Source organism: Hippocampus comes, unplaced genomic scaffold (assembly GCF_001891065.2).
Source record: "Hippocampus comes isolate QL1 unplaced genomic scaffold, H_comes_QL1_v1.1 scaffold147, whole genome shotgun sequence".
Classification (NCBI taxonomy): domain Eukaryota; kingdom Metazoa; phylum Chordata; class Actinopteri; order Syngnathiformes; family Syngnathidae; genus Hippocampus; species Hippocampus comes.
In genome coordinates, this window is record NW_017805009.1 from 586,360 (window position 1) to 604,940 (window position 18,581).

Genomic DNA, 18,581 nt, shown 5'->3' on the forward strand with positions numbered 1-18,581 from the left:
TTTTTAAGCGGAATCGGTCACGTGACGGGGGAAAGCGTGGCTTGACGTGTGTCAAGCGTGACACAGACGGATGTAACGGAGAATCCGGTAATTTTTCAAAATAAAACATCTTTCGTATTCCGAAATAAAACGGAATTAAGGCAAGTTCTTTCTGTGCGGCCCGGTACCAAATGCCCTGCGGACCGGTACCGGTCCGCGGACCGGCGGGTGGGGACCCCTGATCTAGGAGATGCAATCAATTAATCATTTAGACCACTTGTATCATGAAAAATCGTCCAAATGCTCAAAACTTCAGATTCTCAACAGTAAATATTCAATTGCTGTTGTCCTGTTTTTTTTTCCAAAAAAAAAATAAAACATATGCTTTTACTTTGGAAACCATGAACAGCCTATTTTCTGACATATTACAAACCATTTTTTAAAAATGTTATTGCAGATAATTCCTAGAGAGACGAGAGAGAGCCTGCTAAGACATCTGATGCACATTTTCCTGGTGGTTGATTTAAAAACCACAGATGAGTAAGGAAAGAGGGGGGAGGGGAACAAACCAAAAAAACACTTCAAGCACTTGCAGATGAAGCCAACTAACAACCATGAGGTTCCTCTAGTATAAAACCATTTCTCCACTGGGACAGTGTCGGGAGCTCACCTACAGAGTCAAAAGGGTAGCGAACATTCAATACACTTTGAAACCAACACGCTTGAATCAATGGCTGCGGTCTGCAGCTCAACCATTTGTAAGACATGGGTGGCGTGTACACAATGAGAACAAAGAGGGAATGGGAGAAGGTGACCGGGCTGCTGTCCGTCAGAGATACATGTGACAGGTTTATATCAGCCGTGGGGGAAGGTAACACACAACATCACAACAAGGAGCGATAAACGTCAGGCCCCGGTGTCGTGCTCCTCTCTGACAAATGGCGCATTAGCTCATCTTGCAGCCAACACGGACACATGGCACTTTTCGTGCCTACACCAGTCAATAACCATGTCGACACTACACACAACCTGACATGGATGCGCCCTACCTTTCCAACAAAAAGCAAGGATAGGTTCAATAAGAGAATATGTGCAACCCGAGTAGAAATATTTCAAAGCTGTCAGAAGAGAATGGTAGCATGTTGTCGTAAAGACTAAGTTTTATAGATTTTTTTTTTGTATTAGCAAGGGAGTTACACAACCCAGCCGCTGGGGGGCGGGCCCTCCCCTGGGGGTGCACTGTTTCCCAGTGCCGGTCCCAAGCCCGGAGAAATGGGGAGGGTTGCGTCAGGTATGGCATCCGACGTAAAACTTTTGCCAAGACGACCATGCGAGTTGGTAGGACGGTTTACAGGGGCGGATGGAAATTACTGACTCGCTGTGGCGACCCCTGAATAGGGACGTGCCGAAAGGAGAAGAAGAAGAAGAATTAGCAAGGGAGTTACACCATTCAATGTAATAGAGTGGAATTTATAGCATGAGCAAAAAAACATTAGTAGAACACACACACACACACACACACACACACACACACACACACACACACACACACACACACACACACACCAGCTAAAGGTGTTCTAAAGTGATTTGGAGTCTTGTTTTGTGTGCCAGAATAATATATGTAGCCTCAAAAAGACACTTCGGTGCACTTTCACTACCAAATAAAATATCCAACACAGGAGTATCAACACTTTTCTTTCCAAATAAAAGTGATCAGTTTTGATTGACATCTCAAAGTTCTTTAAATATTTGATATCGTCTGTAGTGTAGAATTGTATTGTACTCCTGGCACAGACAACTATCTTTGTCAAGACAAATTGATATATTTGCAGATGTACTTAATGTTGCAGGAGAACACAAACAAATTTGTGCACATTTACATAATACAGATCGATGCAAATGTGGTCACCTTGGACGTACACGTTAGTCACTTTGTATCGCTCCTCGAATGTTATGTAATACCATTAAGTTATCTCAGAGACCGTTCCTGTTTTTTTTCTCCAATTTGATAGGTCAGTTTCCTGTAATGACACTCACAGTACACCCCACAAAGTGGTCATGATAGGAACATGGTGGGAATACCGTATATTCCTAATGTAGCTATCTTGGCTCAACAACAAAATGAACTCGCACGTATGTGCACTGGCTGGTGAGAATGTGCAAAGGTTTCTAGGAATACAGCAAAAACCAAAACATCTGGCCACATTTAAAAGGGGCAACTATCATCTGTCAAATGACACAGACCCAAAGACTGGCCTGACTGGTTTTGCTTTGAAGTGGCATGTGGTAAACTTTCATCGTGTGATATATGTTGAATCTGAAACTTTGTTCCCGTCATCAGTGCAGTGGCTCACTCCTAAATGGCATGCTCCACTCGCTTCCAAATGGAGCCACATTCCCCACATGAAAGGAACATGATAAAAAGCAGCGCAGTTCCAACAGTAATTGTGTATTTTAAATCTGATTCTTGCATCTACTTCAAACTCATCACATGGATCTGACATCTGGAGAGGAGACCTTTGCGCCGAGCTACAGGCCCCATTTACTTGATGATTGTGTCTCCCCACCGACACGGTGCCCTTCAGCAAGGTCACGGCATGCCAGCAACACTTTTGAATGAATAAATGATTGCAGCACCTTTTCATTTGGGCATCTCATGCCGTTTGGATGCTCCTAACGCAGAAGTCCCAAAGCAGGGGGGGACACTGACGACTCTCGTTCATTCCCTTGAACGTTACGTAAGACTTGTGTGGCACACACATCAAGGCCGAGTTTTAATCAGTCCCAAAGAGAGACCATGTGACATCATATGCAAAAGAAGCACAATTTCCCTAATTATAGATCCACATCATATTTCAACAACTGTGTATGGGCCACACTATCCTTGAGCGGGAAAGGTCAAAATGTACATAAAATGAGTAACTGGGAATTGTATCTGTTCATTAGCCATGTATTATTCTATATCTATGCTCTTTTACTTTCTGTGACAGAATTCTTCTGGCATACTTTCATTCTGTTTTCAATTTGCCTTTCTTCTGAGCTTCATTTTTACCCTCTTTCATTTGAGACCTGCCACAACATGGGGCTATGAAATACTGAGCCACAAAGATATCAAAGCAATTATTTTTCCGTTTGAGCACCAAGATATTCTTAAAAAGTAATAATACTGGACAGCAGTGCCTTACAAAAGAAGGATCGGTACGTCGATATTATGTGTCAACACTTGTTTTGGAGAAGCTTGAGCCTGTGGTAGCTGACTTTGGGCGAAGAGCAGAGTACACCCTGTACTCAACCTCAAGGCAAACATGTTGATACAAGACAACTATTAACATAATCATTCACACCTAAGGTCTTCCATAACCCAAACTAACAGCTGTGTAAAAAACTTACAGCTCTGTAAAATGATTAGCTTCTCTGATTTTCTTATTTTGCTGGGAATATTTGAAGAAAATGAATACAGTCTTTCAAAATGTATTTGCAGGAAAAAGAATGTCATCTAAACACTGAAAAAGGTCCAGTGTTTGATCTCTTCATTTTTTTTAACAGAGCTGTATTTGTTTTTGAATGCGAGACAGAAAAGCCAGCTGGATATTCCAAACATCCTTTTGTGAAAGTGACTCGTCTCTTACCCGTGTCCTGTCGAAACTGATGCATTGATTGCAGGTCGATGATGTATGGAGATAGCTGGCCATCTACCTGTCCCAGAACTGCGGTTCCTCGGGCATCACCCTTCAGGATGTTCTCAATATGGTGGCACACCGCTGCACTATAGGGCCTCCAGCGCCCATGTTCGTTCATCCACTCCCAGACCACCACTCTGGCCAGATTCTGGGGAGGGTAGCCTAGCCCATTTGTGGGAAGCAGTAAGCCTGCACCAGGGCGAGCCATTGTCCCTGGCAGGTTAGACAGAGAACCACCTGTCAGTCAAATTTCACTCCGGAACATTGCCATCAGTGCCACACTGGAACCAGCTTAGCTCAGCGACTTCAGTGGTCTGCTTTCAAGCAAGCAGCCTTGCAAGGTCCATGATCCTCTGCTGCTTTCCGGAGCAGGCTGCCTATGGCTTGTTGCGGGCTCCTTGATCAACAGAACAGCAGCCTCCAGGGTCCGACGTGGCAGATGTTAATGAGGAGCTGCAGCAGTTGCTCTTCAGGAGCAGGCAGATGGGGAGGGGTGACTTGCTGTAAGATAACAGGAAGGTGCACTGTTAACAAATGCTGAGTTATGTCTTTTTGAGACACAGTTGTATCCATAGCATGGAACCACTGTGTCTACTTTAAGGACATCAATGTACAGTATTCCATGCAGCGACTCCGTCTTCACTGTTTATGAGCTGCATGAAGGGGAAAAATATTGATGATCTTCAGGTTGGAGTGGGGTGACTGATGCTATCAAGAGCCTAGCAAAGAGAATATCATTTTGCCAAGACAATGTAATTAGATTTGTACAGAAAATGAGTCTGACTGAGACGATCCAGATACAATGCCGCATGTTGGGCTCATTTAGCATGCACTGTCGTTACGTTGAATTCATAATGCCATACAGACCTGTAGGTTGCAGATGTGGTGCCTCACAGCTGTCAAGCAGCAGCTACGTTTCACTGGCCCCGCTTTAAAAAAAAATCACAAGGATAAAACGGGGGCGGGGGGCTAAGAGTACGAAAATATTCCAAGCAACGCGATGCTTCATAATACATTTGTTGATGTGAAAAATGTCAAAACGGTCTTCTACAACCGCTCACCGCAACAGCCGTCCAACATTAACGCAGAAAAAAAGGAGTCGTCGCTCCTTTCGTGTCGCTTGTTTGCTTTGCCAGTTTGCTGCCCCGCAGTCCTCGAGTGCCTCGATGTGCCACTAAGTCAGCCGCGGGGACGCGAGAAGTCACCGTCCACGCGCAAAAGTCCGGCTGACATCACATTTTCCCAGCCTCAAACAATTACAACGAGCTGCTCGAGCGCACCTGTACGTTGAGTGGTTGAAAATTTGGTCAAGCTCTCAAGTACGTACCATATAAATGATAAATCCGTTTCCGAAAAATTATTTCAGAATAAAAGCGATTGGAATTTGACTCATATCTTTTTTTTTTTTTTTTATGTTTAATTATTATGATTATTCCAAAAGTGGCTATTATCCTGTAGCTATCAAAATGACGTTAGATCGTTCAGTATGTATGATATTCAGTCTAATTTTAGCTGGGTTTTTTGCTCTCATTTTTTTGGGAGGAAATACACGTGAGTGAATGTGCGTGTTTGTACGCGCACGTGCATGCGTGCGTGTGCGCGTATGAAATCATATGAGACTGATTATTATATTGATTATTCCCAAAGCATGAATGATGCATAAGGTATATGCATAACTAAGTATGTAATGAAAGTGAGGGCAATTGAGCGACATGGAACATTCAATGTGATAAAATCTTGGCGCATCGACCTCAATTCCAACTCCGGCCTCCCTGTGTGGAGTTTGCATGTTCTCCCCAGGCCTGCGTGGGGTTCTCTGGGTACTCCGGTTTCCTCCTACATTCCAAAAACATGCATGGCAGGCTGATTGAACACTCTAAATTGCCCCTAGGTGTGAGTGTGGCCGCGAATGGTTGTTCGTTTCTGTGTGCCCTGCGATTGGCTGGCGACCGGTTCAGGGTGTCCCCCGCCTACTGCCCGAAGACAGCTGGGATAGCTCCAGCATCCCCCGCGGCCATTGTGAGGATAAGCGGATCGGAGGATGGGTGAACAAAATCTTGATTTTTCTTTCACTCAATATTTTACATAGTTTACAATCAAATACCAGCACATGGGCAATCGATTGCACATGATTAGGTAATGTGCATACACACCATTGCGTACACACCACGGAAAGTCCAGCGAAGCATTTTTATTAAAAAAAAATCAAATTCACCAGAATTAAACGACGAGTGTCTAATGATCAAAACCCCTGAAAATGCTCGTGTTCACTGAACATTAATATAGGTTTAGTTTTCAAATGGGCCTACTCAAAATGTGAATGGGAGAAACAAGACTGTTTTTTGGTTTATATTTTGTATTTTAGATTAGATTAAATAAATCACACAAATATTATCATATATTGTCTTCGTGGGTAAACATGCGCACGCGCCCGCGTGTGCGTGTTCGTGTGTGTGTGTGTGTGTGTGTGTGTGTGTGTGTGTGTGTGTGTGTGTGTGTGTGTGTGTGTGTGTGTGTGTGTGTGTGTTTTCAAGGAATGGGGAGAAGAGACGATGGAAAATAAATATGCTTTTGTGGTGGTTTGATGGATGAGAAAAACTAGTACTGTAGTCTATACTAGTTTAGAATATATAGGCTGCAGCAGTGATTCTCAAATGGAAGTACGTGCATCCCTCGGCGTACGTGAAGGCACTTTAGGGCATCCACGCAAAAAAAAACAAAACAAAAAAAAAAAACGAGCTTGATCACAGCTGTTACCTCCCTGCCTCTAAAAATGACACTCATGCTCAGTGAAGACGTTCAAGTGCCTCACTACCTGCGACCAGTACTGGGTCAGTAAACTGTAATTGATAACAGCTCACTCGTGACCCTAATGAGGAAATGAAAATGGATGGATACTGGATGAAATGACCATGCCTACTTGGAAATACATTGAAAGCTATGATGGCCTGCCAGATTTTTTTCCTTGTTACAGTAAGAAGCACGTTTCTACATGTGGAGAATTTTATTTTATTGATTTTTTAACTTTCACAGTTGAATAAGGTCGTGTCAGCCCTTGAACACACTTCTACTCAGTGCACTAGCTTGTTGGCTGTTATTGCTGCAGTAGCACCATCTTGTGGTCGTATAATTAACAAAACAGCAGTCACATGGTTAATCATGGAACTCGGCGAGCGCTTACCTTCCAACATTTTTCGATCACATGATCAGTGTTAGCCGTTCTGCCGTTGTTGGGGTTCGAGATTGTGAAGATAAACTACTGTATTTGAAACTGAAATACGATGAGACTGATCCAAGTTGTGTGATGTCATGAGAAAACTAGCCTTTGTTTGGTTTGAAAATCAAGATAAACTGCTGAACATTCACTCTTTCATATGGATGTATATTCTATTTTCTTTACAGAAAATGCAGGAAACGTGTCCATATAGATTGAGGATACTGTCTTCAGAATGTACTCAATCACTTGCTCAGTCTTTTTAATCTCTGTAAAGTGTATGGGAGGACAAATACACAATAATGACAATTACATTGTAACATAATATTACACATACACGTTGGTTGTCATACAGTTCTACACCACTGCAATCTACCGTCAGCATAAAACAAATATAATTAGCTGAATATCTGTGTGACATTAAAACTTCAGCTCAATTTGATCTCGATATGTACACGAGTATCTCATAAAGGGTGTATGTACATCTTGCAATGTTTTGTCTTAATCATTGTAAATGTGTTTATTTCATTTTTTTAAATTTCATGCGTCGCATAGACAGATGCAGCATAACATTTTTTAACTTCTCAATTACAGTCCATGACAATAATAACAAATTTTATTACATAAAGTAAAATGTAAATTTTTTTTCATCAAGAAAAATTGCTGGCTATCGATGGCATTTATAATGCATGGAGTGAAGATTCTGATCACAGAATGATGTGAATGAAGAGAGCCATGATGGCAGCACTAATGAGACCTGAGATAGGAACAGTGACAAACCAGGCAAGAAATATGTTCCCGAACAAATGCCAGTCCACTGATTTCCTTGAGCGCAGCCATCCCACGGCAACCACGGATCCCACCTGCGGTCATATCATTTGACAACTGATAACTGAGACAACATTTGATTGAGGCATTCATTCAGCCACATAATTTTTTGTTTGCATTTTCATTACCTTGCAGTGTGTTGTGCTGACAGGAAGCCCAACATTGGACGCCACAACAACTGTTAGGGCGGAAGCCAGCTCAATGCTGAAGCCACTAAAATAGAAGATGATATGTAAACATGTTTCAACTATGTCACGTAATGATGAGTGTGAGGCACCAGAGTACTATGTCATACCTAGAGGGTGTTATGGGGGTAAGATCTTTGCCCATGGTCTGAATCACCCTGCGGCCCCATATCCAGAGTCCCATACAGATGCCTATTCCGCCATATAGAACTAGCCAGATAGGAGTCGGTGCATTGGATGCAACCGAGCCACTCTCATACAAAAGCCAGAGGGACACAAGTGGACCAATAGCATTGCTGGAGAAAAAAATATATGTTGTGTGTGATTCAGTAGCATATTCAGTAATAGCTGTAAATCACTAAACTAGGTATACTGTACTAACAATTCCCTGGATTACCTGACATCATTCCCACCATGTGCAAAAGAGCCAAAGCACGCCGTTAGTATCTGAAGGAACTGAAAAAGGGAGGAAACAGCTGCTTGGTCGAGCTCCAGCTCATCTTCCTCAGGAGGTTGCTCCCAAGTGGACTCCTGTGTCACACTGGCATCCTTCGCTGAATCTCCTCTGGCCACTGCTGAACTGTCGCTGCTGTAGCTGTTCACTCTGGACCACCTCCTCCCGTCATTATTGTCCTTGTTCTTAGGGTCTCCCTGAATGCCGTAAATGGCCATGGTGTAGGAGGTGTAGCTGTTGTTTCTCCGAATGGGCTGCTCCTCTGTGTCACTGTCACCAAGGCAGTCACCGACCTTAGCCATGTGTAGCTTGTGCAGCAGGTCTTTGTAAAGACCCGAGTCTTTCTGGATCGCGTGTAATCGTCCACTGTGGGGGTCTGTGATCATCATGGGACCAACATTGCTGTCTGTAAACGTAAATCATATCATATCATTTGCAAACTTTCCTATGGGTCAACTTACATGTAATCGATTTGACAACTTAAAATTTGCCTAAAATGTGAACTAATTCAGTCAATCCAATCTTTCTCACCATTGCTAGCATCCATGTCTTTGGTCTCCATCTCTAGATCAGCCTCTTCGGAACCTCCGAGTTTAAAAGCAACATTGTGACTGTCTTTCGGAGGGCTCTGAGGTGGAGGGTGCTGCGGTATTGATATGTCCACCACTTGAGCATGCTCATTAGTGTTGTTCTCCATCAGAGGAGTCTCACAGGGAGCAGCACCTAATTTTTCTTCTCAAGAATCACATGAGAGGTCTTCAGCTGCATGTACAAAAAGTGTGCAGTCCTTTGCGTTTTATTCATAAGATAAATACTCACGTTGTATTTTCCTCTTAAGGCGCGGACAGACATTAAACCAAACGACCAATGCTGTGATGACACCGCATCCTATCGAGATGCACAGTGTACCCCACCATGGCACCCTGTCAAATCCCAGCACTATGCAGAAAACGAACATAAGGCACATGTCCATCTTTGCATCTTTTATTAATTCACAAACAATGCCCTCTGTTTCTAAAGATGACACAGGTAAAAAGTATATTCTTTTGAATAGGTGAGAAAAGAGTGTTTTGTTTTGTTTTTTACAGAAGGCAGTTTTCCCATTGAATTAAAACAATATGTATTAGAAGTAGAAAAAAAGTGCTATTGACAGTAAACCAGTAATGCATGTTCCAGCAAACTAGTGTAAAACATTACGCCCCTCCGAGTTCATGACTTGATAAAGCTGCTGCATTTAGGTACAGTATACACTTTTCAGAATTTATGGATTACTTTTTGTGATCAAAAGTAAATCATGTCCTTGTTTTGCTTGTTTGGTGTTGTTACAGTCTACTGACAACAATATCAGTGAAAGTACAATTATCAAGAGGAGAAGAGACCTCTCCAAAAATATCAAATACACACATAAGGGAAAGATATTTACAGAAGTTTGATGCAATGACTAAAAGTAAGAGTTTTCTGCAACACTCTCACAGATGATAAAGGCTGCCTGCAGTGGACATGTGCACAGGCGTTATGGGGTGGGATAAGATTAGTGGAAAGAGGGCCACTCCTCTGTGACATAGCAATAGTTACTGTATGGTTTCTTACATTCCACAATGATGTATGTGCAGTGGAGTCACTCACTTGGTGCTCCTGTGAACATGATTGAGAAGAGGTTGATTGCCACAGTAAATGCGTAGAACAGTGGAAGAGCTCGGAGGCCATTGGGGAGCGGGTCAGCCTGCGGCATTAAATAGGTGAAGACTCGATAAATATATTTCTGTGTCAAGATTCTTTGCTGTAAAGCATGACATACAGGACAATTTGTACTAATTTGCTGCGTTTCTTTCAAAAATAGTTACAATTCCACCTTTACCAACCAAAATTGTCAAATCATTGCTGATTGCTGACTTTTCTACATTCAGAAACACGTGTCACTATAACAACAGGATTTTACTTTGCTGGGGATAGATACATACATGCCTTACAACAATACTGCTTTAAATGACAATGACTAAAGAAAATACCTTACCTTATTAAGAATGAATTTGCGAACAAAGTAAAAAAGAACCCCTGACAAGATGCCAGAGAGCACTGGTGACAGGAACCAGGAGGCCACTGCCCCCCCGCAAAAAAACAAAACAAAAATGAACAACAAAAACAACATATTCCTGAGATTTTAATAAGATGTCCAATTCACACATTGCATATGGGTAGAAAAAAATATATATACTGTATATATAATCACCTATACGGAGAAGCTCAACCCATTTGACCCCATGTTGACCTCTAGCTACCATGGAAAAACCTATTGTGGCTCCAACAATGCAGTGAGTTCCAGAAATGGGGAGCCTCAGGAATGATGCAGCCAATTGCCACACAGCAGAGCCTGTAAAAGCAGAACAAGGCCTGGATTCCAAGGGTGGGAAATGACATCTCCATTTCTTGATTCTAATTTCAGGTAAGCTCAAGTCATAAAAATAAACTACACTGGATTGAAGGCTTACCGCACATTGCACTTATTGACCCCACCATGAGGACGTGTTCAGAGCCGTTGTACATCTCGACGTCAATGACGCCCTTTCGGATGGTCTCACTGACTTTGGCCCCCAGCAGGACCGAGCCCACTGTCTCAAAGATAGTGGCCAGGACACAGGCCTGTCGCAATGTCACCACCCCGGAGCCGACAGCCGTACCGAAGGAATTGGCCACATCATTGGCCCCAACGGAAAAAGCCAGGACAAAGGCAATCACAAAGCCAAATATCAAGAGCCACAAGTAACCGGACATGTCCGACTGGGAGGCCAGAGCCACCGTGGTGGTGGCAACAGTGACGGCCACCAGTGTGGTTGAATCCATAATTGCCTTGAAAAGAAAGTTTAAATCATGAGTCAACTGAATGGAGTAGTATGCGATGGCTGGTGTAAAAATATTAAAAGTCAAGGAATCATGTACTACTGTCTAGGTACATATGGCTTGTCTACAGGAGTCCAAACAAGATGAAAGGCTATCTGGAAGAAGGGAATGGCATCCATTGTGACAGCGAACCTGTGGTGAGGTGTGCTGCAAAAACAGAAGTGCATGGGTTACTCAACAATAATGCAAGAGCCATAAATGGGTGTTTCTTACATTTACAATACTTTATCATGACCATAACATTGTACAAGTTTGATCATGATGACATGTTGATGTTACAGAGATGATTTAGAAATCGGGGGAAAAGGGAAGTTGTATTTGATAAAGTAAAAGTAAATGTCATTACTGGCGAGAGAAATTTAAAAGCATAACAGTAGTGTTATCTGTCTCGGCAGTTTTAGTGGTGGGTGGGGGATCAGGGAGGTGGTTCATTAGGTCACGCTTCTGGCTTCAGAAAGCATAACGCACTTTCATTCATGCCTAGAACGGCGGCAACAAGCCTAATGGCCTCACATCAGGTGACATTGTACTTGAAGATGTTTGAGAAACAGTAAACAGAAAAAAATGGTGTGTTGTATTTGATTTTGTCCGTTTGTCAAGTGGCTGCACATAATAGAATCCATCATCTGGATTTAGATTCATTTTTAAGTAGATGTATAGTCTATTTAAAAAAATGTATCTGGCTCCAGATGATTTTATTTTGTGCAACCACTGAATGAAATAATATTGAATAAATTCAACACACCATTTTTTCAGTGTACTCTCATGTTGGAATTATACTGAATGGAGAAGGTTATCTTTGTATCAGTTTGTCTGTGACATTTTTGTAATGATAGTTGTAGTGGAACTACACCAACACTGTTTCTGCTACAAAATAAAGTGCCTGAGAGCCGTGAATAAACGATTCTTTCAGAGTGCCAGAAGTAACCATCAAAATAAAGAGTAGTGCTATTTTAATCTCATTAACTGTTCTTGCATAACACAGAATGAGTAATATGACGGCAAAACAAACAAACAAACAAACAAACAAACAACAAAACTAAACACTTTTGACTTACATTTGAATAAAAAGCTTGTACTCACATTTGAACCAGGAGTGAAAGTTGACTCTCTTGGTTGTGTGTCCCACGGTTAGGAGCAAACCAGCTTCTTCACCAGCAGTGGCTATGCTTGCACTGTAAGAAGTTGCCTGCCAGTCTCCAGTTTATATACTGAGGAGGTTGAGTACACGCCTTTTCAGTGTGGTCATGAGACTTATGCTGCCCGAAACTCTTTGTTTCTTTGTTCTCATTGTAAAAAATAATGACAGTGTTCATCAAGGAGCATCTGCGGAAAAGATCGTGGAACCCAATTTTGTTTCCCAAAAAATTTATTTATATAATTTACTCTAACATAATAAACACACAAAAATAATAACACAAAAATTTATGTAATTTAGGCTTAAGACTTGAATCTTAAGGGGTAATTTTGCATTACAAAGCAGCCCATCTTTTTGAAGGTACTTTAGTACATTGAGTGTTTCTTTTCATTAGATTCTAGTGGAGTAAGAGGTCATCATAGTATATATCAGTATAAAATAAAATATCAATCACTGTATTTTATTAGAGAAAGAGCCCTAATGACCTTGATAACAATAAATATACACATTTATCAAATTGTTTTGTCATTGGTCCAGGAAAAGATTTTGATTCCCCTTCACATCACAGGAACTATGTTCTGTCATGAGAGTTATAAGTATCTCTGTCCTATGCAGACAAGTACTGTATAATTCTGTAGACTAAGCAGTGAACAAATGCCTGTATGGATGATTAATGTGATGTATGTGTAGCTATGGAAAGAATGATGCCATTTCAAAATGTCTAACTGTTCAATCTGTTATTCACTAATGGCTTTTAGAGAAAAAAAAAAAAAAAACTACCGGTCTACTCAAGTTCACTGCGTGTCATCAAAATTTATTTCCGAAATGCAACGGTGCCTCCGAATCTGCTGATAGCTTCCTCCTTATTACTCATTTATTGAATGCATGTTTAGGTAGGTAAGAAATAATGAGCTGTGTGGAGGATGTGACCTCCTCTAAAGGCCAGTGATCCTCGACTGAGACTGACACGTTGAACAGTTTTAACTGTTAATGTGTATTCTAAGTCACTTTGAACAGTATTTGAGCCTAAAATTAGGTAATGTTGGTAATTAAACAGATTTTGCCCACGTATTTACTTCTGTTTGCTGTCGATAAACACATGCAAATATCACAACTGAGTTTACTCGGTTTTCATTGCGCCCATATCTAGGTCAATCAAGCTTCTGTTGTTTTCCCATTGACGATTGTGTTTCCTGGAAGATTTGATATTCTGAAATTGGAGATGACACACGATGTGATTTGTTGACATTATTGTAATTATGCTTTCCTTAAATTTGGCCAATTTCCCTGGATTATACATTTACAATGTAATTGCCACTGAGTGATCATCTTTTGTTGCTAATGAGTCAAATACAATGAGCATTTGCTTTGCAGTATAAGGAGGATATGTTTAAAACAGTTTAATGCCCTATTACGTTTTTCAATGTTCCGCATTAATGTATCACGATAAAGTATACAGGCAATACAGTTGGTATTTATTTGATCATTTAGCTCTTACAGAAATTTCCAATAATCACTCGCCAGATATAATAAGAGGATTAAATGTTCTTTTTATTCACGATGTCAGAGAAGTATACTTTTAAATCTATTTTTATCAATGTAGACATGGTTTAATCTCAAACACAACCTCTTTTTTTAATCGAATTGTATTCACCTTGGTGCAATGAATGTAAGTGCCTCTGGATGGTGCTAGAGCATAGAGTCGGAATCCCCAAGGCAACCCGTATTCCAAGTAGACAGCCAACTTTAGCACTTTGTGATGATCAGCAGCAGTCCTCTATTGAGTACCTTGTTTCTCATATGTGATGTTGGAGGTGAATTTTTTTTTTTATTTTGACGGGAGTTTGAGCCATTTCCATTCAAACATTTCACTTCTTAAACTGTGACACATCATTCATGAAACCCCACTGTTTGAAATATATGGAAAAATATGAATGAAATACAAACTAAGGCATCATTAACCTATTGAATGTGATCATATTTAAGGCCAGACAAGATAGGGCATGCAAATAAGTAACCGAAGTGCACGGCTGGTTCTCAAGCCCAACCCTTCCATTCCCCTCTTCCCTCCCTCCGATCCCTTGCCAAACAGGATCTGTAGGATCTCACAGTCATTTTCTCAGGAGACAGGAATGTCAGAACACAAGATCTTATGCATGTTTCTACACGTAGGCCACATTCCCTCATATTTACAGTAAAAAGTCCAGAGTGTGTGGTTCACACATCTATTTAATTTCCACTTTGTGGCAACACCTATGTAAAACACCACGTGTGCACCGGACGTGTCCCAGACACACACTGACTCACTGGACTTGTCTGCGGCACTGCCCTTCCCAGTTTTAACAAGATCAACAATACTCACATTCCCAAAAGAGTTTTCTGCTTGATGTTTTGCTTCTATTAAAATAAAGACATAAATAAATAATTACCCATATCATGGGTATGTTGTGAATGAGAAGCTTTGTGTCCTTACAAATAAAAACAAACAAACTAAAAAAAAAAAAAATCTTTATTTTACATTTTTATTTTTTTTCCAAAGTCTTCAAAGCCTTTTTAAGGTCTCTCTTTTGTGTCAGAAATGTAATCACAAAAATACATATCAAATATAGGCCTGCCATGTAAACCATAAAATGAAATTAATATAAATATAATGCAATGAAATGCAATGTGACATGACAAGAAACAAACATGGGAAATGTGAAGGAATTATTTGATGATTCTTCAATCATACCAGTTGGTAGGCTGAAGAAAGAAATGTAATGATGCTACAATTGCCTGCATCTGTGAAGGCACATAGTGGTCCAATCTGACATCACCCTTAAAAACTGCCCATTGGTCAACAAGCGGCGTGAAAAACTTAATATGTCAAAAGTCAATTCCCTGCTGAGGTCGGAGGTCAATTGTGAGTTAATTTACAGACCAATGACTGGAGGCTGGTGGCGATTTGCTCACAGATTCTTTCACGGATGGATGTGGGCTTTGTATATAGGCTGGTGAGTGAGTAATGCTCGGACTGCTGGGGGGTGTAGATGAGCAGGAGGAAGACTTGGACTTAATCTGCAGCCACTTATCTCCCAAGGCCTTGGCAAAGTGGTCATCGACTGACACGCCGATAGACAGCTGCTGGGAGTGAGTTTTCTGGTAATTCGCACCAAGGCTCCTCTGGAAATGCTCCTCAACCACATGGTCATAGTTGCATTTGGAGATTACTGAAACAGGAAACACATAAAGATAAAAAAGTTGAACACAGTGCCTCCAGTGGGTTTGTGCGAGGGTAGGTATATTTTCATTATTTGTGATGCACGATCAAGTGTATGGGTGCTCAAATCAGAAGAGTGAGACGGACCTGATGACTGACTCTGGTGGACATCGGAGCTCCCGGCGGGCTTTCTTAATGAAGAGACACAAGTGATGACAGAGGGACGTATCTGAAAAGAAATGTATGGTGATGGTTATTTAAAAATAAAATGCTGGTGTGACCTTTCCGGGTTCATAACAATGCAACTCTATGTAGAAATCCCCTTCGATTTCCATAGCATTTCTTTTGAAATGATATTCACTCAATTGTATTTCCATCATATTTCAGGAGTGATATCGCATTCGACGATAAATATAAAATCTCTCAATCTTTCAAAAATAGTTTATGAATTTAACCTGAAGACAAGATGATTTGAGAACTGCTTGAACTGGTTTGCCAACAGAGAACAGATCCCACCCGCAGTACATAAACAGATAAAAGTCAGAGCTTTTTGTTTGGTCTTGTTGATGGGATTCTTTCCCTTCATTGCTCACATTTTCTTCCTGAATCTGGATGGGTTGCATAGCTTAGACAAGCTAGAGCTTGCGTGTGTACAACTGGATTCACTGACTGCACAAGATGTACCACACTGGTGGTTATCCTGGAACTATGCTGAAACTGGAATGAAATAAAGTGTATTCTACTGTGTATTTGCCATAGGTTACGACACCCTCATTGACCTTGAAATTATATTTCTTTTTCCCCCAATCCCTTTACCTGCATCTGACTTGAGCTGGCGTTTTTAGTTTTCTCTTTTGTGGTCTCTGGGTCCTGGTCCTTTCTTGGTTTCTTGATGAGGGCAAGAGGTTCATCAGTGACTGGGGTGTAATACACATGAGAGGGCAGAGGGCTGGTTGAACTGGGTGTTGGGCTCCAGGTGGAAGTGGGACTTTGAGGGCTAGTAATCATGACTGTTGGTGGTACTGGTGGTGCTGTTACAGTTGCTCCTCTCTGCGTAGCTTTCCCATTGTTTCTCCCTAGCACCCGTTCGCGCCTGAAATAAATGAACAAAAAAATGGTCATATTACCATGAGAAATGTTGTAAACAAAAAGTGTGAGCTTGAATGCGAACACTACACCAACCTTTCCTCCAGAGTGAGACATCTATCGTGGCTGCGCTTGCGTTTGGGATACACCGTGGGGGTCTGAGTTCGTTCATTTGACATATGTCTGAATCTGTCTTCACTTCTCAGATGAGGCTGACCTGAAAAAAAGAAAAACATTAAGAATGGGAAGCCGTTGCACAATATGGCATATATTGTAATCATTTCCTAAAAACAAATTCGGAATTGGGACGTGTGAATTATGGGACAACTTTCATTTAACAGTCGAAAAGGGCTGCTTGTTTTGATCCACTGCTTGTATTTTTCCCGGGTTCACCGTTTATAGCAAACTCCGTTAAGTTGCAAAACTCGATCGACCTGATCTGTGAGCGTTACAACACGACACAGCTGATTTAATGCTAACGGTAAATGTTGTTTTCCTGCTTAATACTGGCATTTGTCCCGGTCACGCCTTCAAAGGGGCAATCAACACATTTTGTAATGATGGAGGAATACACTTTTATCATACAGTGAATTTCATCTGAGACACCAGGTGACACATAGCGGCGACAATTGAATATAATTCTGTTACACTTTGGTCATATTTATAATTTGATAATTTGTGTCATGAATACATGTGTCATGTTATGCGACAGTGTATTCGGTTTGCCCTCATGTTGTGAAATGACTTGCAGAGTAAATCATAGAATGCGTATTGAGACGTTTTCTTTGGCTACTGTTTATACCGGCTGCTTTGTTAACACGTTCAAATTCACATTGATGCCAGTCCTTCAACTATATTCAAATCATGCAGTTAGTGCGACAAAAGAGAACTAGCCTGCCACAAGCTTAGTGATTCAAATACAATGGAGGATGATCTATTTTGCATTGTATAAAAGGCTGTTCACAGAGCTTTAACGCTCCCTACACCTGTGAGCTACTCCCTGCCATTGTGGAGGGAGGGAGGTGGGGGCAGGTTTAACCACACCTTTGCTGATTTTCTACAGCCTCGGGCATGGATATTTTCCCTCATTAGGAAAGGAATAGGGTGCATTACTCTTTCATTTGTTCAGTCAGTGACGACTAATCACAAAGAGCCAATTCAGGTTTAACATGACAACACAGCTGAGAGGATCTAATCTTCGACATATGGTCAGCATTATATTCTGTTTCCTTAGAAAACACACGACTTACAGGATATGATGTGACGGAAATATAGCAATGACAATTTAACTTTAAAATTTTAAATGATGTTTCTGTGATAGTCGTGTCAAAATGACACCGCTCAACCATAAATTGTACTGTATGAAGGATTTAAAAGCAAAGAGCGAAGCTTACCCTCTAAAATGTAGACCTTGAAGCCGCTGCTCATGCGAGTAATATAGTGGAAGTTTGCCACAGCCATGTCTGCTTGCCTTTTTTTCAAGTACAGTCCAAGACAGAGAGTAAACACCTGGGTGCTCGACAATGCGGGACAAAATGAGCCTCAGTGGTGGACTGTGCTGGAAAAGTAGTGAGATTGTGGGTCTGCGCTCTCAGCCAGGTAGCGTATCAGGTGAGTGCAAACAGAGGATGATGCTTCCCAGGGACACATTCCCTACATTCCTATTGGCTACTGGGAGAGCCAATCAAAGGCTCCACATTACATTGTGTTTGTTGTTTTCCTTCAGGAGGAAAGCAGGCACAGGTTGAAGATTGGGACTCGAGCTCCGAGGCTGGTAAATGTCAGAATGCTGGTGTTTAAATTAGAATTAGTATGGCACCCTCTTCTGCATAAATTACACTCAAGAATAGATATTAATTTGTCCTTGAGACATGAAGAAAGTGAACTGAAGCTTTTGTGCCCCCCACCACCTGCGCC

At 41.3% G+C, this 18,581-nt stretch overlaps 3 protein-coding genes across 5 annotated transcripts in view; all 3 read right to left on the reverse strand.

The window, feature by feature from the left end:
• dtx1 (deltex 1, E3 ubiquitin ligase) overlaps nt 1-4,972 on the reverse strand; it is a 34,117-nt gene extending 29,145 nt beyond the window's left edge. For 2 of the 3 annotated variants that reach the window (XM_019861922.1, XM_019861901.1), the window contains exons 1-2: nt 4,530-4,972; nt 3,612-4,163 (exon numbers count right to left, since the gene is read on the reverse strand). In XM_019861922.1, the coding sequence (XP_019717481.1) occupies nt 3,612-3,870 (259 nt within the window). In that variant the 5' untranslated portion in view covers nt 3,871-4,163; nt 4,530-4,972. The remainder of the gene's footprint in view (nt 1-3,611; nt 4,164-4,529) is intronic. The other variant, XM_019861910.1, reaches the window with a different exon arrangement.
• Nucleotides 4,973-7,105: 2,133 nt separating this feature from the next.
• slc20a1a (solute carrier family 20 member 1a) lies at nt 7,106-12,435 on the reverse strand. Its single transcript, XM_019862907.1, has 11 exons — nt 12,325-12,435; nt 10,833-11,388; nt 10,574-10,714; nt 10,358-10,443; nt 9,970-10,066; nt 9,163-9,282; nt 8,875-9,075; nt 8,287-8,749; nt 8,000-8,185; nt 7,833-7,917; nt 7,106-7,739 (listed from the first exon to the last, which is right to left on the reverse strand). Exons 2-11 carry the CDS (start codon nt 11,182-11,184, stop codon nt 7,584-7,586), a joined length of 1,887 nt encoding a protein of 628 aa, XP_019718466.1. The 5' UTR covers nt 11,185-11,388; nt 12,325-12,435; the 3' UTR covers nt 7,106-7,583.
• Nucleotides 12,436-14,887: 2,452 nt separating this feature from the next.
• Nucleotides 14,888-18,268, reverse strand: vgll4l (vestigial like 4 like). Its single transcript, XM_019862911.1, has 5 exons — nt 18,059-18,268; nt 16,761-16,881; nt 16,395-16,671; nt 15,726-15,807; nt 14,888-15,588 (listed from the first exon to the last, which is right to left on the reverse strand). Exons 1-5 carry the CDS (start codon nt 18,123-18,125, stop codon nt 15,287-15,289), a joined length of 849 nt encoding a protein of 282 aa, XP_019718470.1. The 5' UTR covers nt 18,126-18,268; the 3' UTR covers nt 14,888-15,286.
• Between the last annotated feature and the right edge of the window lie 313 nt (nt 18,269-18,581).